General features: G+C 39.6%; 1 protein-coding gene across 9 annotated transcripts in view; it reads right to left on the bottom strand.

Moving 5' to 3' along the window:
* Positions 1-24,275, bottom strand: part of PPP4R1 (protein phosphatase 4 regulatory subunit 1) — a 68,611-nt gene that overhangs the window by 6,466 nt on the left and 37,870 nt on the right. For all 9 annotated transcript variants that reach the window (XM_075494366.1, XM_075494367.1, XM_075494362.1 and 6 more), the window contains 10 exons: positions 22,593-22,700; positions 21,790-21,855; positions 19,341-19,499; positions 18,024-18,154; positions 15,958-16,475; positions 8,657-8,832; positions 4,609-4,704; positions 3,110-3,295; positions 1,408-1,569; positions 680-780 (listed from right to left, as the gene is read on the bottom strand). In XM_075494366.1, the coding sequence (XP_075350481.1) occupies positions 680-780; positions 1,408-1,569; positions 3,110-3,295; positions 4,609-4,704; positions 8,657-8,832; positions 15,958-16,475; positions 18,024-18,154; positions 19,341-19,499; positions 21,790-21,855; positions 22,593-22,700 (1,703 nt within the window). The remainder of the gene's footprint in view (positions 1-679; positions 781-1,407; positions 1,570-3,109; positions 3,296-4,608; positions 4,705-8,656; positions 8,833-15,957; positions 16,476-18,023; positions 18,155-19,340; positions 19,500-21,789; positions 21,856-22,592; positions 22,701-24,275) is intronic.

Genomic DNA, 24,275 nt, shown 5'->3' with positions numbered 1-24,275 from the left:
CCCTGTCCCTGCTTTCACCTCCTGTATAATCCCTTTTTGCATTCAAGCTCAGTCATGAGTTCCCTTCTTAGCCAAACCAGCTCTTGATACATCTCCTCATTTTTCTGAGTATGAAGACGGACTATCCTTTCACTTGGAGGATGCTGTCCTTAAAAAAATCTGCTGGCTTTCCTGAGCAACTTGACCCTTCAGAGCTGCCTCCTCTAGGGCCCACATACAAGTTCCATGAAAAAGCCAAAGTCTGCTCAGATGAAGTCCAAGGTCACTACTCTGCTACTTGCTTTCTTTACTCCCCTCAAGATCTTGATCTCCTCTGTTTCATGGTCATGAATTCAGCCTACTCATCAGACGGAGCAACTTGAAGTCAAATTGCTAGAACATTTCTACTGACTTCAAGAGCAAGCAGATGTGGTCTTCTCTTTTGACAACTTTTTTAATGGAAGGGTAGTGTTTTCAACATATGGTGATGGAAAAGACATTGAAGTTCCAATTTACTTGAGCACTTATAAATGATATACAACTACTGGGAATTTTTAAGCAAGGGGGACAAGTGGAGGAGGATAAGGACTATCCACTAATTAAAAACGAAATTAAGAATGTCACTAAGACATTTATTCAAGGATTTTAACATTTTAAAATATCCACAACAATAAAAACAAGCACCCAGAAAACTACGTACTCAGCCAGCTCTGCACGGAAACGCCAGTTCCTGCTGTTATCAGTCACTAGGAATTCCTGGAGCTGATAAAGATACTCTCGTCTTTTGTCAAGATGAAGAAGCTGTAACAGTAAATATAAACTTACATAAAGAAATGTAGGCTACAATCAGCAGATAGAACAAGACCTTTAAAATACAACTAATAAAACACTTGCTTTTACTCAAAAAAATAATTTTTAGCAATAGTATTGCTTTTCTGGCCTAAACCCTATCATGCTTAAGTATAAGAATCACATGGGGCACTACTGAAAGCAAAATCTGATCTAGTCTCTGCTTTTACTCTAGGAAACAAGAAGGGTAAGCAGTAAAGATAGTATTGATTTTAAAGGTTTTATGATTTGTGTCTCTCAGCTCCAAAAAAATGAGGCAGTTACGGAAAAACTCCTGAAAAAATAAAGAAATTTGAGAAGTTGTGCAGAGAGGTTAGAGCCATCAAAAACCTCAATACAATCCACTGGCACCTATATATTGAATAAACATGCACAAACCAGGCTCTTTAGAGGGAAGAAAATATCAGCAACACAGATGTCCTGCAAAATATAGTCCAGTATTCAGACATCTGGATTCTACCCAGATTTGTATGGATTCCCATAAAGAGTTATACCGGTGTTATGTTAAAAAGCAAGTGCATACAAAGAAATGAAGCAAAATACGTTATTTCACTTGACCAGAGTTGAACACAGACATACCTTCAGAAAGTCATGCAAGTGTTTAAGCACACCTATCCTGACTTCATCTAGATCTTTTAAAAAGCCATTGAAGACAGGAACTAAATCTCCAGCTGTAAGCTGGTCTCCAAGGATGACGGCAAGTTCATGTATAGAAAACGCTAGCGTCCGCCGAACCTTCCACTGTAAAATAAATAAATAAATACATAAATAAATTTATTTTATTGATGTATCATCTGAAGTGCTCTATTTTAACCTGAGGGTCAGTATCCAAGCTGGACTCCCAGCAAGCTACAGTACTTACAAATACATTCAACAGTGTCTCATGTAACAATTGAAAATGAAATTGGAAATTTAAAAAAAAAAAAAAAGAAAAAAGGGAAAGGAAAGAGTGGACAAATGACGAGGTATCATTTCTTCCACCTGAATATCAAGGAACTAGGCAAATTAAAATAATGGAAATACTATAATTTGCCAGGTGTCAGGAAGGAAAACGGTATTCCTGCTATCAGTACTCTTCCACACATTACTCTCTGCTTTAAATTCTTTGGGGTAAATTAGTTCCATACTAGTACTCTCTCATTCGTTAAATTTCTAAAACAGAACAAGACACATATCCCACAATATTTCAGCTGGCATATTTTAGCTTCCATAATAGGTAAAGTTTCACCCACACTGAGTGCGCAGCAGTCCAAGGACCAATAGAGCTTCTACTCACCCTAAATTGAGGGGGCACTATTTTAATGGATTAATTATTTCAAGTAAGTCTTTTCAAAAATAAAATAGCATCTATTTGTTAGCCAGCACTTTCCAATTAGCATGGGTACTGTTCTTTTGCCCTGGTTTGGCAATTCAACCTTAATTCAGATTAGACTGGCAATAAACTCTGGACAGTTTTGAACACAGGGTAATTTGTTTTTACTTAGGTTTTAAATTTATTAGCTGGTTGTTATTAACGGCTGCAAAAGAGTTTGGAAAATATGAGCAATAGCCATGTATAAAGTTACTCACTACATACCACTGAGAACTGCTGCTCTGACATAGCAAGCAGCAAGTTCAAGAGAGGTGAAGTAGTCTGAGAATGTTTAAAAAAATAAGAGCATCTCCAAAAAAGGAAACAAGGAGGACTGGGAAACAACTGCAAACCAACAGTAAAACGCACAAAGCCACCTCCTTACCACCTGACAACAAGGAAAATGCTGCTATTTCCAATATTTGTTTTCAAAACAGCAATGCTGCGTGGCGATAGTGATGTTATTCCCTTATGACTAACTGGATGCAGCACCAAAAGGCTACCAAAAGGCCTGGCGTGAGGCTGACTCACTGAGCTCCAGACATGCCTGCAGGGGCACATGTCTGCTCACGCACAGCAGCACAGCCCAAATTCTCATACCTATGAGAATCCCAAGCACTGCCATAAGATCCCAAGCGAGCAGAGGAAATGGGAGACCTCTTCTCACATTCCCACTGGAGATCCACCTCCTACTGAAACTGCCCCATTTCCATGCTACCTGAGCACCACACGCATCCAGCTTCCTCTGAGACAACAGTTACACTTTCATTCATTATGTGAATAACTAACATCAGCAATGGAAAGCTCCACATAAGAAGTGGAGCAACCCAACACCGAGTAAACAAGATAAATCATCATAAAAAATTCAGATTATTCATTGTCACATGATAAAAGTTCAGATCATTCACTGTCAGAGGTTCTTGAGCTTACCTGCATGTCAGATGCCAGCGTCTCATAGGTATCTTTCAAACAGTGCCAATTCTGTCTGCCTAACGTAAGTGCCACACCTGGCAGGCTGTAGGCACAGTGTTTGGCAATCTCTGTATCAACCGTTTGTGCGCGAGATGGATCAGTCATTGATAAATACTGATCCAGCAAGGCTTGAGGTACAACATCCTACAGCAAGAAAAATGTAGAGTGTTTACATTATTTTCAATAAATCCTTGTAAGGCTTACTAAAATTCCAGGGCACACTGTCAGAAGAACATTTTTTTCCCCACAACTACAAAGTATTATTTACAATTGCTTAATAAGAATGCAGAGATTTTGTATTACATAAGTTCCACCAAAAAGTTCCAAAGAAATGATGATGTGACTGGGCGCTATTTGAAAATATACAGACCAACATAACAGATGAGTGGGTGGATCACTGTCTACTTAGGCAGAGCAGGAAATTAAGAGACTACTTTCTACCTTTTCACAAACATTCAGGCTCGCAGGCTGTGCAAATTGGCCATTTTAACTCATCCATAAAAACAGGCAGAACAGCAAATGAAAAGACTTGCTCAAAAATAATTTTCCTATTCCTCTCAAAATCTTGGGGAGGTGGGGAGAAGAAAACAAATTTAAATGCCTTGAGGAGGCGGGGGAGAGGAGGGGGCAGAGTATAGCATGTTCAATATTGCTTCCAAACTCCCTAAAGAGTCAGCAGAAAGGAAAAGACTTCTTCAGAAACAGACTTCTGGTGAAGACCAATCCTTCTCTCCACTGACAAATTAAAGCATCTGAACTAAAATTTTGTGAAAACCTCTTTGTGTTGACTTCAACACTGCCTTTCCTTCAGCTGTTGTCAGTTAATCTCAGGCACTGACTCTACCCAAGGGGGTGCACAAGAGCATTTCCCTAACACACAGCTGCTGAATAGCTCAGCTCATGTAAGCAACAAGAGGGACTGAGGTTCCCACTCAAGGAATCACACTGGTGGAGGGTGGCACACATAATACTGAGTTATGTAACAAAAACATTCGATTCCTTTTGGGAAAAAATAACAAAGAGACAGTTCGAGCTTAATGAAGCACTTTCACACCTTTTCTTCAAAAAGCTGTCATGGGGTGGGGGCAGTTCCACTCAAAACATTTAACAAAAAATCCTGTTTCCTCAATAACCTAATTTCCTTTACAGGACAGTTTCCACAGAAAATGAAACCAAATGAAACCAGAGCCTGGAAGTCAACGATAACTGTTCTCATGTGAAAAAATACTGTCCTCTCTTATACATAATTAAAACAGAAGCAACTGCTGAACTAAGCCGTTATCTCTGGAAACACAGAATATTTTAAAATTACTTCTTTTAAGAGTTTTGCCATATTTTATAGAAACTACGTTACATCAGAAATGGCTGAATGAAATGCATAAAAGAAATACCCATATACATAAAAAAATTCCACTTATCTGATCCATGTAGGAAAAACAGAAGCTACTGTCATTTACCTGTACTTTGGATTTTCTTTCTTCTTCAGGGCTGAAACTACTGTTGGTGCTCAAATCTGAATCATTATTAATATAGTGAAGTGTAGAATCCATATTCTATGGAAAAAGAAAAAAAAAGTCACACAAAATACACTCAAGGATTAAACACAAAGCAAACATCAAGAAGTGCTGTCTTCACCTCAGGGTCTTTTTCTTAGATTAGAGGAATACATGTTTTAATATCAAATACAATTTTGCTACAGCCTGAAATTAAAAGGCCTGTAAAATAAACCTTTCTGCTTTAAATTTCAAACAGGCTCCTCTTATGCTGCTCCATTTTGGTTCTTATGGAATGAAAATCACAGGAGAATACCACCTCTGAGACTGCATTAAGGAAAATGTAACTAACATATGGGTCACATTGCTTCTCCCCAAACGGAAAATGAGAAAACATCTGTAGCGGATTTTGTTGGATTTGTTGCTTTGGATTTGTGCTAGAAAAAGGTCAAAACAAAGCCACCCTCACACTTAAGAGTAGAAACTGATGAGATTTATGCTGTTGCTCCTTTCCTAAAGGTGATTATTCTATAATCTTCTCTACAGATGAGCTTTACCTTATAATACAGAGTCCTCGCGCCTCTCAGCAGTTCTACTAAAATAATTTTTAGCAATCATTCAAGCATTCTGGCTACATATCTGGGCCTTGAAGATAAGGACTGAGACTCCCTTTCAGAACTCCACCGAGCAGCAGAGGTTTGATACGCTATGATAAACTGTGCTGCTGAGGGGATGCACTGTCACTTTCTATATGAGTGGAGTTCCCCAAATACAATGGACTTTGCATAATCAACCATGAATTTCAAGAAGTATGTGACGAATTTTTGGAAAGTAGATTGGGCTGCTGTCTGGTAGAACAGGACAAAGGCATTTTGCTAGATATGAGCCAAGGTATCTATTCACAGATGCTGCAGGGTGAGCTCTCAGGGTCAACTCAACCACCGAGAATATGCCTACTCCAGCAGCTGTTCAGATCAGTTTGACAATGAGAATTTTCAAGCAAACTATAAACTTCTTCCAAAAAGCCTCCAGGATACCATCTGTCTTCCTTGGTTTGACTTCAGACAGTTACTTTTTCCTCTTTCATGATCTGCTTTCATCTAAAGAATTGGGTTGTAATTTTAGTCACCAAGGTATAATTACAGGTGATAAAGAACAGGCAGAGCTGTGAGGCAATTGCATATCGCTGGCACAACAGCCCAAATCGCCAGGCTTATCAAGCAGCAGCAAGATGGTGTCAAAGAGCCAAGGAAAGAACAGATCTACAAGTGACCCTGTAACTAAACGTGTCCAGCAGCATACAACTCCAACTATAAAACCTCCAGAGGTTCTGAAAACCATCTCTGTAGGATTTTAGTTTGCCAGTCAATTCTTCACTCCTTTTTAGCCTTCCCCCCCCCCCCCTCCCAAAAAAGAGATAATTTTCAGCATTGCCAGAAAGTCACCGGCTTTCAAATCAAGAAATTATGAAGCAGCCAGCACAACACAGCCATAGTGCTTTCCATGAGTTGCCCAGGTGCGTGGGACTGGAGGCTAGCCATCCATTCCGCTACTATAAAAATGAAAAGACTCCATCTCACAATCTCTGCTACCCCAGCTCTAAAAGGCTAAGTTTAAAAAAAAATATATATATATATATATATAAAAATAATACTTTATTGATTGAACTAAGCTGAACGACTAAATGTACTGAAGGGTGTCACAGATGGGAACATTTTTACCCAGCCACTTTTAAAGTCAAATATGCATTCCAGAAAGGAAGAGCTTCAGTACAAGAGAACCACAGCATCAGTCGGTATTTAAGTCAATGCAGTATCCCTATGCTTGCAGATGAAGTTCCATCTGTACTTTTTCCATGTAACATGCACACACGGAACTGAGCATTGCAGAAAACCAGGACATAAAAATTCAGCAGGGTTTAGCCTGAAAGCTTCTTGCGTACCAAACTGGTGAACCACAACCTCCAAGATGCAAAATCTTTGCCATGGCCTTACAAATCTCTTGCAGGAGGTTTCCTTTAGCTGCAGTGTAACAAGAGCTCCATAGACCCCTGCTCTGTGACATGGGCACCAGGACAAGTGGTGCTGGCATTTCCTGACAGGGCAGCTGGCCCAAACACAGAGAGATGAGGCCAGTCTCAGGGGTCCAGTCTCCCCCTGGCATCCACCCTCTTCTTAAAGAGAGGTACTTGTGCCAGAAGGGATGGGCTGATTTTAGTCCAGTTTCCTTTCTCTTTCTTTTCATTCCCTTCTCCCTCTACCTCCAACCAAAAAAAAAAAAAAAAAAAAAAAAAGAGGACTCCCACACCCATCCACTGGGAATACGACTTGGAGGATTTCTTGAGGCTTCCATTCATTTATCAAACCTTACAGAGAGCATACAACCTAAAGAAAATTAAAATGGTGGCTCTTGAGGAAAAATAAAACTACCCTCATCCTCAACAAACGAGCTTCATCTATGTCCCAAAACCTTATCTGTTCACTTTATTACAAAATTTATTTTTATTTGAATAGAGAATCTCTCTATTTTGATTTGCTTTGTAATATGTGCGCAGAACTGTGAAGGCTGCTTTCAAATATAAAATGGTGTAGCTTGATTTTTCTAAAGTGTCCAGTACCCTAGTGACACTTTGCTATGCTGAGATTTTAAAAAAAAAAAAAAACAAAACCAAACCAAACCAAAAACCCACAAACAAAAGCCACCTGTGAAAATCAGGGCTCTCTTCACTGCTAGGGGCAACAGTTCACTTGCTCAACAGATCACAGCTTGATTCCCAAATTCTAGGTCACCTCTATAATATCCTTTCACTGTTAAAATGAGGACTTGATTCAGTGCCAGTAACAAACAAGGAACTGACACTCACTCGATTAAGAGCATCCTTTCAAAGAGTAAAACCAAAACATGCAAAAACAACATATACCAGCAATGTGACACGTTCTTAAACTTTCTGTCAGCATCACACACTGTAAAGAAATAAAATGCAGGACAGGTCCCTCTGAACACACACCACCCTCATAACCTCCAAAAATCAGAAGGACAGAGGATACATTTACACTGTCATTTTACAGGTTAGCATTGGAAAGAAGTGACTAAAACAGATCCTATGATAAAGAAATATATGGAGCCTGACATCAGGAATTGGAGGCAAGCTGTTTTTTTTAAAACAAACCAACCACATTGGTAGTGTTAAATTATGTATATAAACAGCAGCATCCAAGTAAGTGTGACATTCCTCCACTCCCCAAATGTTTTTGGGCTACACGGTAGTCCAACAGCTTAGGTGAAAAGTTAATTAAATGTCATCCGCTCTGATTAAAGGAGGTTGAAAATTTCTGTACTGGACTGATGTCAACTCCTAGACTTTTCAAAGACATTTATCAAAATTTCCTCTGAAAATACCATTTAGGCAATACGATTCAACAAAAATGAATGCAAAAAACTGTAAAATGTTACTAATTGCTAGAATTCACTTTCTCTTTCAGCAGTCCTCACAACATCCTAGATTGCAGGTCCTGAACTTCTCTTATGCAGGCCAGTAAACTACTATAAAACATTTTGACAGGGAGCACAGGCAACAAAGCACCTCTTTCTTGGGGGGGGATGGGGGGGATGTGGAAGGAGGAGGGTACTAGAGAAAGGGATTAACTTATTATCAGTAGGGCTCTGTTTTAAGTAATGCAATTTCACAGTAATAAACTGCAGTAGCATTAAAACATTTTAAAATGTGATCATCACAACAGAGATTTTAATGGAAACAATTTCAAGAATTTACATGGATGAGCACAGAAATGGCAAAAACAAAGGCACCCAACACAACCCATTTTATTTCGGTAGCTAGCACTTCAATACCAGCTAACAAAACTGAATGCCACACTAGCCAAAAGTAGGAAGCATTTGGCTGCAATTACTGCACAAACACAAAATACAGCTCTATTACTGGAGTCCTGGAAAACCGGGGGGGGGGGGGGGGGGGGGGGGCGGGCAGAATTAGAGTACAAAACTTGCTTCTTACCTCAACAGTGTCACCAATTAAAGGCACGATATCACCCAGTATAGGTTTAAAATTTTGTTGGTCATTGATGGTTAGTTCAGTCTGTGAGTCTGCTTCCTTGCCGACACTGGCCATTGTCTCTTCTTGAGGATCCAAACTGGATGCTCTGAGTGCAGCAGACAACACCTCCACTTGTGCTACAGCATGTGAAAAGAGAAACACATGAGAGACTGAACTGCAATGAACTTTTGGCAAGTCCAGAAATCAACTTTTAGACAGGGACTAATTAACTGAAGGAATGCGGAAGAACTATGGGGCAGGTACAAATTTAAGATTATTGACTGTTAGTAGATCCCAAACTGGGGATACTAGCATAACATGTAAGGCAGATTAACACTCCGCTCTTTTCCTAGAGGGCTCAACCACACTACAGTTCAGTGAAATTTGTCTGCAAAGCAAACAAAATGAGGAGCGAGAGACTGCTGTTATTGCCAGATTCGTTCTTTAAGAATCTTGGTACATATTAATGGTGCAAATAGTCTTTCAGGCAGAACAGCACATGAATACTAACTTACTGACTGGGTCTTTTGTGGGAGGTGGGAATGAGAGAGAGAGAGAAGGGAAAAGTAATTCAAATAAAGGTTGAAAACAGGTTTATTCATACAGAAAGGATTTCAGTTCTGAGAGGCTGTATCTCTTCTCTATATATGGCCATTAAATTCTTAAGTTTTTATAGCAATTCTAAAGCAAGATCTATATAAGAAGATCCTAGACCCCAGTAACTCTTTTCTGTACAGGATACTTTAGACTCCTTGCATCCTCCAAACGAATAATGAAGGTTGCACTGTTTGATGTCCTTTTACTCATCAAAAGAAAGCATTAGCACTTGTTACTGCCATCCACTCTTTTTCAAAAGATCCAGCAGTTCAGACTGCTCTGCTTTCCATCCCTCTGCTTACTGCTAATTAAAAAGAGCTTTACTGAGCAATGTCCCTTGGATATAGCCTGACCTAAGCAGATCAGGTATCAGAGGCAATCTTAGCTGCAAGCGACACAGAATTCAGTGCAGACTGATCTACCCTACCTCTCTCCTTCTCCACTTCTTTCCAAGAAGGTAAGGAGGAATAATCTCCTAACCCATTAAATTTACCCAGCCATCTAGAAGCTCTGGTCCTCATAGACTTTGGCTTTTCCAAGGTTTCTTAAATGCTTACTGTGAAATTAAACACAAAACCATATGCTTATCTTTAATCCCATGTTGCCATACTGAGTTACAGAATCTGAATTTCTCCCTCTAGCTTTTTTGATAGGGTTATTAATAAGAATTAGACAAAGAAAGTTGGACTCATTTGTAGACAGAAGAAACAGATATGCAATACATCTGTTACAAGATGCAAAATTGTAACTCAGCACACTCCTAGCTAGCAAAAAATTTGAAAACACACTGCAGATTCACTGGTTTCTAGATGGAGTCTGATGAGCAGGAGTAAAGGTAATTATTTTCAATATGCAATGCTAGCTCTGTAATTCACCTCAACAGGAAAAACCACAGCAAGTTAGAACCTTAAAAAAAACCAACCAAACAAAAGAAAACCCCGAAAACCAACAAACAAAAAAAACAACCCATCATACTAATACTTCCACTATAAAATGTATTACGTTAGAAAATATAGTTTCAATACATCTCTATAATATATAATTTATACTATAAAATGCATTATATTAGAAAATATAGTTTCAATACATATCTACAATATATAATTTATACATAAATATATACAATTTAGGAATTTTACAGGACAATTTGTAAGATTAACAAAAGTTTGCTATGACTTCACTGTTCAAGTGTTACTTCACTGACAATAAGCCTCTGTACTTTAAGGCCCACAAGAATAAACAAGATCAAGGCTAGTAAATTCCTCCAAAACTTAACAGTTAACTAAACCACCCCAAAACCATAGAAAATAGGTGGTACCTGCTAAGGTAAGAAATGCCTGTCAGATTTCCAGTTTATTCTAATTCAGAGAAATCAAACAAGAAAATTAAAAGGAATTATATCCTGCTGCACATCAAGGAGCCATTTTTCATGAAGACTTCTTTCATGAAGGACAACTTCATGAAAAATGTACACTCCTCTCATTTTCAGTTAAAACTCAAGAAAGCTTACCCTGACTAGGTAACACATACTGCTGCAACACTGAATATATATTTACTGAAAAATCCACATAGAGCTCCAAAGATTACTTCTAGTAACAAAAGTGAAGGCATCTACAGCAGTAATTGGGAATTTTCCAAGACACATTTCCCACCCGTGCCCCACTGTCAGCCTGCACACCTGGACCACCCTTGCTTAGGGGCTTAACGGGATGGAGACCACACATATCCTGATTTCCTCTGCCTGCCCTAGAGGAGGTATGACACAAACATGCATCTCCTCAGCTTCTTGTCAATTCTACAATCCCAAGATGTGGGGATGAAGGACAGGAGAGGCCAAACTCCCAAGGATTTCACTGATTGGCAAGTGCCTGCCTTCTTCTTTGAGTGTTTCTCCACAGGTCCTGTCACCAAGGGTGACTCCAGCACTGTCATTCACTGAAAGGTGAATGACCTGAAGTCCATAAACATCTTAAGGTCCCAGCCAAAAAAAAAAAAATAAAATAAAGCCAAACAGTCATTATGGAAGGCTCCAGAATGGTGGAGTGCCTAGTAAAGGAGGAAGGGAAAGCGAGTGCATGCGTGAGTATGTGCATATACATGCACAGCTCTACGTGGCTGCCTTGAAGATACTGAAACTTGAGACAGCATCCTTATGAGCTGTCTTCACCACCCCAGGCTCAGGTGACAGGGCACATCCCCTCGTAATGCCATTACACACTGACAAACCCAAGATCTGTGTTGACATCCTTCTAACTGAGGTGGCTGCTGCTCCTCCCCATCTCCCACAAAGATCTTTCCTACAGCCATAAGACAGGCAATGCTATCCAGAAAACCATTAAAAGTACAAGCAAAGAATAAGACTCCCCTCTCACGCATGACAGACATGCTTCAGAGGTCTTGGGAAGCAAGGTTTTGGGAGGAAGACTGGAAGAGAATCTGCTGGCTAACCAGCTTTCACAACTACCTTCTGTAAAAATTGGAGTGTAAAGGTCAGTTCTGTGCATAACACAGAACTCATGTATTGCATTGGTAAGGTAAAGTCAACGTTCACTGGATCTTAAACCCTCTGCTAATTAACTCTTTCTTCCTTTGACTTTTGCTTCAGGTGAGAAATATTTTTCAGCAATGAATTATTTACTCTTGGCTACTCTACCCACATCCTAAAATAACTGGCACAACTTTTAAATTCAAAACCACTTTTTACCTGGCCTTATTAAATTTCCTGGTCCTCAGGAGCTTCTGTCCTTTCAATATGCTCTATTGTTGTTTTCTGTTTCTCCTAATGTTTCACTAGAAGACATTGATATTTCTAAGTGGCACGCTCCCTTCTTTTTTCTGAAGGATCTGCCTTCCTTACCCTCACTTCTTACTCAGAGGCAAAGAGCTATGGGCTGCATTAATGGGTACAGAGATGCAAGTAATTAAAATAAAGTTCTATGGCAGTTGCTGGTCACTGTTAAAAAACTGTATTTACTAGAGACCTCATCAGTCTCCATGCCCTGGAGCAAGGATCTGAAGTTGGAAATGGAAACTACTCTGATGATAGGGAGCTGCACTACAGAAACACAGAAAACACAGTCAAGTTACAAACCTAAAAACCCCCAAAACAAAGAAACAAAAACACCAAAAAATCCCACACAACCACAAGCAGTTCGTTCTGTGTATGTAAACAGTAACCCATTAGAGCTTGGCAGCCAAGACCTCTGGAAGACTGGGGTATGCACTGAACATACTGTACTCTGGGCTTCTGGGCTGCACAAGTTGGCAATGCCTTTCCTTTCAACTGATCCTTCCCCTTGTTATGGTACGCCGAGGTACATTTCAGATAAAAACTGAGTTATTCTGTTCTCAATACTTCTGCTATAATGATGCAAGCAGGTGAGGGAAGAAGCACCTTGCACAACATAGAAAGCTGGGACATGTGAAGTAGAGGAATGCAGAATCCAGAAAGGAAGACAAATGAAATCAAAAAAGGAAATAGGAGGGGAAATACATATGGAGGGAGGGGATAGGGGTACAAAGGTGTAGTAGTTGCTAAGGATGCATATACAGCACAAAGCTGGGGGGGGGGACACGGACGAGGGGGGACGGATGGGGACGGACACACAACACAACACACCTGTACTCCTCTGACTCAGAAAGAACCATTGCCGGTTGAACGCCAGTACCAAAACTCCATACCTGCCTCAGCTGTCAGGGACTGGGTCTGAACCCAACTAGCAAAATGGAAATCATCAGCCTCCGCTGATTATACCATGCACAAAGTCACCTTATTACCATCACCAGTTATTCTGCAGAGTCAAATAATAAAAATTCAGTGTGACCTTAAGAACCTTCAAAAACCCTGTACCAATGCCCCTGGCCAACATGGTTCCACACAACAGGTATTAATTTTCTTCTTTTTTTTAAGTTTAGAAAATATTCTCCAAAACCAAGCATGTTAAGAGAAGGATGCTGAAGTTGCAGTCAAGCACTGAGAGGCTAGGTACAGCCAGAGTTAAGGTCATCTGAACAACTTAACCTTATTGACACAGGCATAATATCATACACTACAGTCTCACTACCAAACTACACTTTTGCTAACTCATCCCCACTTCATCTTGTGATTTCTCTAGGATGCCTGCCCCATTTGCTATAGAAACCAGAAGATGTGTACCTATGGGAGCTCTCCAGTACGGCAGGCCTCCGCTTACCCACTACAGAGAACACAGCATCCTCCTCTCCCATCCCTTGGCTGGGAATGCAGCAATAGAGACAGGAGCACAGCATGGAAGCAGGAATCCAGGACTTGGGTGATAGCAAACCAATGAAGAAAAGTGCAAGAAAAAGATCACGGGGATTTAAAAAGAAAGAAAGAGAGAAAGAGAAGGGAAAAAAAATTCCTAGCTTGCTCAGTCTTTGCTGTCAAGAACCAGCCCACTCACAGTACAAGACTCATTAAAACGTAATGGCTAGTCTTGCAGGGGGGAGAGGGGGGGCAGGAAAAGACTCCAAGCACCGCTTGGGACCAAGGCTGTTTGGCAAACATTGTAAGCCACGTGTACTGGAGACAAAACTATCTGTGAAATTAAGAAGTTTCTATGAAATTAAAGTTTCTGTGAAAATAACAACTTAAGACAACTTAAGACTGAGTATTTACACCATCAGTTTGCAAAAACAGTTTTAGATGGTAAAGATGGAAGCATTATTCCTGGTATTGCCATGAGCAGAGAGGCAGTCAGGGCTCTGATCTTCTGGATCACCCCTAAAGGGAGTCTACCTCCCTCTTGTCACAATTTATGGAGTGTAAGGTCCAAAACATAAGGCATTAAGTCAGCTACTCAGAGACTAAAGTTTGGATACCTACCAATTCTATGTGCGCTTTAGTGTATGAGACAAGCATGCAAAATGAATACTGTTCTATCAGTTTTGGTCTCAATTTCCTTATGCCCCAAGGCACTTTGTGTAAAATGAAAATAGCAACATTACCAAATCAAAACAGGCACGTTGTTAAATTCCAGCTTCTGAAGTATTTAGACTGAATAATAAGAATACAGGCAAGAGGAAAAAAGAGTACAAGGTTTAGAAGGTATGTTTCATGGGGCTTCACTACACAACCTTGACCAATTCAGAGGTACTGAACAGAATACAAAGGCGACTGAGTAATTAAGACCACCCACCCCCACCCTACCCCAAATTAGAATAAATGGTACTGGTAACCCTAATTCAAATCTTTTCTAACTTGTGGGCACTAGGAACCCATGGTGTTGACAACCTAGTAACAGTTTTCTACTGAAATGCGCAAGCGCTAGTCAACAACTGCACAGAAAACCTCTTGACACCCAGTCAAGAGAGCTACCAAAAAAAAAAACCAAACCCAAACCTCTCTGAAACAAGACATGAACACACATGACAGAAACAACCCTGTAACACAGGACAGTTCTGGATGTACATATACATGCCTACATAAATCTTCATTAAAAGTGTTTAAGGTATGTTCTGTAATTGGACAGAGCAAGGTTTTATAAAACAAACCCAAACAGCAGTGCAAGTTTTAACAGTGAGCTTCAGAGATGCGTTATGTGAAGACTGAGATCATTAGCAAGGCTAAAATTTTTTTCTTAACTCTTTCCTTAGAGAGACAGTGCCCAAAGCACTCTTAAAGCAACAAAGTTTGATCTGCTGACTTCACAATAGATTAAATAGAAGCAGTCCAAAATGGATTTAAGAACAGTTATTAGCATATCAACCTACTAAAAATAAAAAGAAGTTGAAAGCAGTATCAGTTTATTCCAAAAATATTTTTCCCACTCCCAACTTGCCCCTCCTTTTCCTTCCTACTTTTTTTGGTATAGAGACATGCCTTCCCCAAGGGACTCTTCAGCTCCAGAATAACATGGCTTCTTCCTTAGTGGTACCTCTGGACTTTCTGACTGTGACGCTCAAGCTTGCTGTGCCTTATAATTTATTCAGCATACAAATACCAAGAGAAACATCTCCAGTAGGTACGTGTGAAATAGCCAAGTCATTTTAGCCCAGGAGGTATCTCAGAGGTGCTGCTCCACCAGCTGGTCATACTTATGAAACCCTTCTCCACCCTCAAGAGCTTTTAAAATGGAGGATGCGTGTTCACTTCAAGAATTCAGTTTGCATCAATTCTCGGTTTGACCCAATAAACTTGGCACACTTAAGTCGACAACATGAGACTGAAATAATAAAGACTTTGCAGAAAAATGGTGAAGACTAATTCATTAAAAATAAAATGGATGTGTAAAGTGAAAACCATTTATCACACTTTGATATTAAAAAAAAAAAATCTTAATCTGCCTTCTTATTTTGCATGTATGCTAATTACAAATTAATTTCCTGATCAACAGCTTATGCTATTGAACCATCTATTTGATAATACTGTCAAAACAGGGAGTCAGAAGTTTATACTGCTAACGGTATCTGTATTCAGTTTATGGAAGGAATCATACTACCTTTAAACATCTTTACATAAATGCAAGTTCCCTTTTAGTTCATCATCAATTTTCACAATTAAATCAAAATAGATACAATCTCTTTGAGGACCAGGAGAAAGTAATACTTCTGACTTAAAACAACTGGAAAGTTAAAGGCCAAACTGCTAAAGCAGCATATGCATATCACCAAACACTAAAAATGCTTCAGTATCTTTACTATACCTTTAACATCTGGATCGTCTATATGGGGTTCCAAATTTTCTATCATTTCTTCCAATTCTTTCCTTGTTGCCATAGGAATGTTTGGAGACACTGGCATAGTGAGTTCCTGAATTTCTCTATCAAGTATTATCTCAGAAGTCTGCTGAAGCTCGAAGTCAATATCTATTTCAGGAAGTGGAGTCCTCCAGAAATGGAAAGAGTTGTACAATTCCTGCTCTGAAAGAGAGGTTTCCTGTGAATTCAGCCCAGCCTCCCGCAGACCTGCTGTACAGCAATGAGAACTTCGCTTGTTCTCATTAGCCATTTCCCCACAAGATTCTGAAGACAAAGTGCAATGGAAGGATGACTCAGTCTGGAAATCACTTTCCCTCTGGGAGTTATTGGACACTGTATTTTGATCTTCCATGGCATTTTCAAGTTTTGTTGCAAAATCGTCATTATCAACATGTGAAGACAGATCCTCTGTCCTGTTGTGCTCATCCTCTGTTGTGACACCTTCTGTAGTCCTGACTTGTTCACTGTTGAGTGCCAAAGCAAATGAACATTTAAAAAAAACAAAATATACTTGTTGCAAACAGATACTCTTGAGAATTCACACACATGCTATCAGCCTGCTATTTATCAAACTAGATTTACTCACACCATAGCAAAATCAATCACAGAACCACAGAATGGTTGAGGTTAGAAGGAACCTCTGGAGGTCCAACCCCCCCTGTTCAAGCGGGGCCACCCAGAAACAGTTGCCCAGGACTGTGTCCAGATGGCTTCTGAATATTTCAGAGGATGGAGACTCCACAGCCTCTCTGGGCAACCTGTGCCAGTGCTCGGTCATCCTCACAGTAAAAAAAGCGTTTCCTGATGTTCAGAGGGAACCTCCTGTGTTTCAGGTTGTGCCCATTGCCTCTGGCCCTGTCACTGGGCACCACTGAAAAGAGCCTGGCTCCATCCTCTTTGCACCCTCCCTTCAGGTATTTGTATACATTGATAAAATCCCCCCTGAGCCTTCTCTTCTCCAGGCTGAACAGCCCCAGCTCTCTCAGCCTTTCCTCATAGGAGAGATGCTCCAGTCCATCATCTGTGTGGCCATTCCTAGAGTCCGTCCAGTATGTCCATTTGTCTCTTATAATAGGGAGCCCAGAACTGGCCCCAGCATTGCAGATGTGGCCTCACCAGTGCTGAACAGAGGGGAAGGATCACCTCCCTCCACCTGCTGGCAACACTCCTCCTACTGCAGCCCAGGATACCATTGGCCTTCTTTGCTGCAAGGGCACACTGCTGGCTCATGGTCAACCTGGTGTTCACCAGGACCCCCAGGGCCTTTTCTGCAAAGCTGCTCTCCATCCGGTCAGACCCCAGCCTGTATTGGTGCATAGGCGGTTGTTCCTGCCCAGGTGCAGGACTTCGCACTTCTCCTTGTTGAACTTGAAGAGGTTCCTGCCAGCCCATTTCTCCAGCCTATTGAGGACCCTCTGGATGGCAGCATGACCCTCTGGCACATCACCCACTCCTCACAGTTTTGTGTCATCAGCAAACTTTCTGAGGGTACACACTGCTCCACTATCTAGATCATTAATGAAGACATTAAACAGGACTGGACCCAATACTGATTCCTGAAGTACACGACCAGTTATTGGCCTCCAACTATGTGCTGCTGATCAGCACCCTCTGGGCCCGGCCATTCAGCCAGCTGTCAATCTACCTCACTGTCTGCTCGTTCAGCCCATACTTCATCAGCTTCTCTATGAGGATCTTATGGGAGACCATGTCCAAAGCCTTACTGAAATCTAGGCAGACTATATCCACTGCTCTCCCTTGTCTATCAATCAGTCATTTTGTCACAGAAGGTATATCCTAAGGTATTCTAAGTTACTGAATAGTCATGTATTTTTAGTAAATAATAGACTACCAGAATTTTCAGTTAAGTAAGATGATAAGTTCCAGATCTTTCTATTTATAAGATAAATACTCAATTGATACAGGAAAGTTAATTTTCTTAACTTGTAGTTCATACAGAAGAAAAACAAGGAGAAAAAAAAAGTAATTTGTAGATTTAGCAAATTCTGTACCTGTTTTCCTGTGCAGAACCACAATCTTCTGGGTTTTTACCATCTTCTTCTTTAAAGTACTGGCCACTGCTGGATGGATTAGCAAAAGTTGATATGAAAGGCCCCAGAGACTGAAAAGCAGCTTGGCGGACCTAGTGGAAAGCGTCCAAGGTGAAAAAAAATATTTTTATATATAAAGCTTGCTGTCCTATAAAACATAAATGCCTGCTACTAGGAATTGGAAGGGTCATTAGCCTACTGAGGAAAGCAACAGCAGAGGCTCTTGTCTGGAAAGAGTCAGCCACCTGTATACATAAAGAGCTAAGTAAAAAAAAAAAAAGTTAAGAAAAAGCAGGGTAAAGACAGTTAAATCATGGTAACTAAGTTGACAGGCCTATTCCTCACAACCAAAGAAATCACAAATATTTAGATAGAAGCAAGTAAATTTGAAAGCTCAGTTGAGAATTTTAACAACTTGAAAGGAAAAAGTTATGTGCAGTGAACAGACATTTCACTACTGTAAATTTGATAAGCTCTGCATTCCTTTCCCTTTCCTATTTGGGTATGTTGTTCATTTGCTCCTCCTTTGTCCTACTATTCATTCTCTCCTTCTCAACAATTATCTTATCTATCTCCATTTTTATTATTTGATTCATTCTGCTGGGCTACAATTTGCATGACTTTCCAGGACCCAAGAGCTCATGCTCCTGTGCAAAAGATCTAGTTCAGGCTTTTGGAAGTAGTCTGCTCAATAACAAATTTAACAAAGTTTGAAGAGTAGATCTTTAAGAAAAAAAGAAAAAAAGGAAAAAAAAAAAAACCAAACCACAAAACACCACCACCAAACACCCACACACCCAAAACCCACCACACAAAAAAACCCCACCCCACCAAAAAACCCCCAAAACCAACCAAAAAACCACACAAAAAACCTCACACAAACCAAAGCCAAATAAACCCCAAAACAACAACAAACACTAGCACCCCACTCCCCCCCGCCCCCCCCAAAGGAGGTGGTGGTAGGGAACCTCAAGAAATACAAATAAGTCACACCTAATTTTTCAGTTTTGTTAATGGTTTCCAGCAATGTAAAGTCACAGGCAGTTCTGTAGCTAAGAAAAGCTATCCCACTGACACATTTTTTCTTACATGCTGCAGTGAAAATGTGAGGGACTCTCTACACCCACTGACAAACTAAGCAGTCTAAGAAGAATTTTGCTGGAGGTACATGAAACAAGTTATGTTTATCCACACCTATGGGGAGAAGTTCTATATGGAGTATCACAATAAAATCCTTTAGATATGACAGCTATTGAAGAAATAAAAAGCAGTTCTTACCCATCGTGAAGGATCACTGATCAAATTAATAAAAAGGGTTGACAATTTTGTCCTCCGGACTTCCTGAGATGTTGCACAAGAAACTGCCATGAAGCATTCAGCACAGGCTTTCCTAACTCCCCACACATTATCAGAGCAGAGCTGGAAAAACCTCGGCAGCTGTTAGGAACATAGTAAGTTTGCAAGTCTTAACAGGCAGTACTTGTTTCCAAGCAAGTTCTTTTTCCACATTCATTTCCTTCATCTCCTTCTCTACCCTCACACTCAGATGCATTAGTTCAACATTTGCAAGACAAAGGACACACATTCAGTAGCACCACCCTTCTAATCAGTTGCTCTCATGTTACTTATGGATACAGATAAGGAAAATTCACCTGTCTGAAGAACAGCAAGAAAGTAATAACTTTCTAACCTGATTTACATCCAAAAAGAACCCCAAAAAACCCAACTCCAAAAATATCCCCAAGCCCAGAAAATCTGTCATAAGATAAAATCTCATCTCTACACCATTCTTTTAAAGCAGATAACATTGAAAGGAACAAAAACATAAAGAATACTGGTGCATTAATGTTTTACCTATCAGAGACCACTTCAGATTTTTGTAAGTTTCCCACTGAAATGCAAAGGAAGAGCATCTTCAGAAAGAAAGAAAACCTTTCTTTTCCACCTAAAATTCTCATTGTTAGATTTACCTATCTCTGTCACCACCTACCCTACAAAGCAGGACCTGAACTTCATAGAGGAACAGGGGAATGAGAGAAACACTGCATTTGGTGCAAGAGAAAACAGTTTTGAAGAGCACAGTGGTTTTATTAATAAAATTGAAGCATTTTGAAGTTGCTTAGGTGCTCAGGTTTTTTGGAAACAGTAATGGTAAGGATAAAACAATGGGCAGAGTGCAGGTGATGCAGTGAAAGACATGCAGGTCATCACATGGCTGCCTTTGCTTGCAACTGGCAGAGTAGTAAGATGCAAGTAATACAACGACTGTTGCTACAGCTCTGTTCTCAATTACTGATGTTCAGCTGTTCCTACTTTCTTCAGCAAAGTCTTCTGGACTTTGCTTCCAATTTAAAAAAGCATTTATGTTACAAAATGAAGTTTTATCTAAAGCCATTCAGCTTTTTGCCCTTTTTTTTTTTTAAATAATCCAAAAAGAGCAGAAAATTGTATTTTCCTTTATGGAAAGAGATCCCCAACCATCCAGCCACATGTTACTGCTTTCACATAAAATAACCACCACTTTTTTATTTCATAGTCTAATTGCACCCTCTACAAAGCTTTAATCCAAATTCATGACATGTATCACTAAGAGGGCATTTGTGTGAAAGAAATCAATTTACATCCCCAATCAAGAAATATATGGGATGTAAATCTGCACAATGATATTTCATTATCAAACAGCTTGAATAACACAGTACCTACAGGAAAATGCAGCAAATGCTGTAAGAACATAAGAAATGCCCTGAGGGTCACACTAGGCGTACCTGTCCCAGTACCACATCTGCAAAAGGCTGCAGAGCCTCTTGTTGAAGTCATGCCTGCATTTACACTCTCTCCTTATAAGTCCCTTGCTAATTCATGGCACTGACTCATCAACCTCTTCTGGCCCTCAACAAGCTCACTGTCCACATCCCCAAAAGGAGAAAGCTTGAAGAAGGATTCCAGAGACTGTCAGGCTGACTTCTGCTCCCTAGCCCCGTCATGTCTCCAAGCCTAGCAACATCCACCAGCTCCTTCAACCTGCCAGGGGAATGGGGGGCACTCTTAAGGATCCTCTGCTCACTGCTCCATCCAGTTCCCTGCTTTTCCATTTCAAATTTGTATCTCTTCCCTTTATTTCATTTGTTATTGCCCAGATTCATTTTTCTCTGCCTTTCTTTCTCTCTTGTTCCTTCCCAGGAGGGTTGTGAGGCTTTGTTAGAGTCAGGAAAACTGACTTCAGAAGATTAAATCAATGAACAGCAGCACTAAGTGATGCCATTTAAAGAGACCACATAAGCCTCACCACTTCTAGCAGTTTATACCCCCCACGCTCCTCCTGTATCTGCCATCTCTCATTGCATTTATGGACATTAGAAGACATACTCCTGCCTACTTCTTGCCTAATGTATTTTTGAACTTGCAAATACTCTCTGCCTCCACAGCCTGAGGTATTTTCTTCAGTCTGGTTTAAACCCTTCTCCCAGCTCTAGAATTGAGTACTCCTTAGCTCTAGACTGTGTGACTTGGCAAGTAAGAGTTCTGTATTCACAGTAACTGCGTTCAAGATTTTGTAAACGTCAATCATAACCTCACATCAGCAAAACTGAAGTCGCAGCTTTTTTAGTCTCTCCTTACTAAGGGAATGTAGCAGTTGTCTAATCATTTTACCTGCCCTTCTCTGTACCTTGTCTAACTCCACTACTGACTTGTATTAAAAAGAAAAATCCTTTAAGGAATGGCTTACCAGCATTTCTTCAGTGGCTTGCTGCCCAACCACACTGCAGATATCTCCAAAATTGGCTGCACATACCTTGCAGACAAAACGCAAGAAATAACCACTAAGACCATAGTTTTAATACAACAAACAAAATCAAAGGAAAACCATAAACAGCTTTAAAACCATAAAACCAGGTTTCAGTGCAAACTCAATACCAGCCACTTCCCCATTCCATCAGTTCTCATGGTTTAAAAAAACAAAAAAGTTTAAAAATTGTTTTCTTCATTTCAAGCTTAATCAGCCTTTTTTAATCACGAAAGAACCACCCCAGAACTTAAGTGAAAGGGAAGGAGGATAAAACACATTCAAAGTGCTGTCAAATGAAAGAATACAAGCAGTTATCAAGGAAAATAAGCTATACAATGGCAGGGTGAAACCAAAACACAGCCTCAGCACCTAAATACCATAATGGAGTACTGGTTTATTTCATCTTAATAAGCATCTTTAATTCCATCTATGCACAGAGATACGAGCTCAGGTGGCTGATGCTGTATTAGTTACAGTTGGTTCACATTTTCATGGCTACCTACACAATCATAAGAACAAGCAGATTCTTTCTTTGTTTCTGATAATAAAAGGTAGGGACTCTGGAAAAAAACTCCGAGTCAAATATAAAATCTGTGGAAATGCGAGCTACAAAAGAAACCCCATAGCTTTCACTTATATATGTCACAGATGAGATCTAGCCAGAGTCATTTAGACAAATGCAAGTTCCAAGTTGACAACACTCCTTTCACAGATAATCCAGCTTAGATGCTGATAATTCATACCTTACGAACATGAAACATTCTGCAGTCACAGCACATCTCACAAAACCTAGGAAGAACAAGTCTTTCCGTGATGTCCTTTCCCACCATGGAGGCCATTTTGCACATTATCTAATGGCAAGACAGACACTAATCAGGGATGCTTGCACAACACATAATTCCATGTCAGTTAAGCAGAGGCCTTTTACATTTACTTTTCATTCTGATGCACATAATTTTAATGAAAATTGTGAAAAATATTGAAAAAAAAATCCATATTTTGAATTGAAAAGCTTTGGCCACTTCTGCAAAAAGCTTTTTTTTTTTTTTCTTCTTTTTTACCCCCCCGCCGATGTAACATAGCTGTAGAAGTCACTGGTCTTTCACCAAACTAAATCAAATTCCTAACTAATGCAGATAAATGAACTCTCAGAAATTACTCTCATATCTTACCAAACAGACTTACAAAAATAAAAACACCCCAAGTACAATATTCTTTCACTAGTCCAATACTTAGTGAATATATGTATTTAGAATTAAAAGAAAATTATTGACAATTAATATGCTTAAGTGACTTCAACTTCCGTATTATTTAAAACTTACTACCTATTGCGCACATGCGACTCTCTAAAATTACTGAAAAAGCATATTGTACCAAAGAAAGTGACAGCTTTTCCCTCTAACTGCTCTTTCACTCCGATTTTTACTACAACTTCTAAGAAAAGAAGGTAATCTAAGAAAAGAAGGTAATCTAAAAGAATTTTATGTTTAACTTTCCTAATCACATCAGTAGAACTAATTAAATTCATTTACCTATAATAACAAATTATTCTTTTTCTAACCTCTAGGGGCTCAGTGAGCTACAGAAACCCCTCTGAAGTTTCAATAGCTTCAAAACTCTGCAGACGAGTAAAACAATTCTGCTTAAAATTTTTTTCCCTTATGCCTTTGTAAGCTTCTTCAAGAAACTACTAGAAATTTGGTGCCAAATACAATGCCCAGCCTGCTTATTGTTTATGAGTCCAGCCACATTATGAAAGTAAAATATTAATGAGGTCTCTCTCAACCAAAAAGAAATTAAAAAAAAAAAAAAAAAATCACCCAGCAAAAAGCATCAACATAAATTGCAAAAATTCAAGGGAAACATAAGGACATACATCTTCTGCCATTTCTCCTTTGTAAATCAACTTACCGATTTGCTTACTATTTTAACACAATAATTTTTAATTATTAAGGTTGTGTCTAATGCAAAAAAACCACACCAACCAACCATGAGTTAATCAACTCAAATGCTTATTATTTCGTTCAATAAAACAAAACAAAATCAATAAAGAGAACAGACGTACAGCAAATACCAACAGAATTCAAACGTTGAAGATTTTCCACTGATGGAAATTTTCCACATATGCAATTTAAACTTCCATAACACAAGCAAAGCTGAAAAACTAAAAAGCCAACAATAGCAGATGCTTTAGGAGTCAATAAAAGTTATCCCCTGCGCTGTCTTGTCCAGCTGGGTTGTTCTTTACAGCATAGATAAGCTATTGAATTTAAATCTAAGCTTGACTTGAGTGTAACACAGCATGGAAAAAGTTACAGATTAGTTATGGATAGCAATATAATTTTTTCTCTTTAATACCACACGGATGTGCATCTTGGAAACACACTGCCATCACTGCAATGTCAAGCATTCAAGCAAACTTTATA

The sequence above is a fragment of the Mycteria americana genome, chromosome 2, assembly GCF_035582795.1.
Source record: "Mycteria americana isolate JAX WOST 10 ecotype Jacksonville Zoo and Gardens chromosome 2, USCA_MyAme_1.0, whole genome shotgun sequence".
Classification (NCBI taxonomy): Eukaryota; Metazoa; Chordata; class Aves; order Ciconiiformes; family Ciconiidae; genus Mycteria; species Mycteria americana.
The sequence above is the reverse complement of the archived record's forward strand: the minus strand, read 5'-3'. Positions and strand labels throughout refer to the sequence as shown.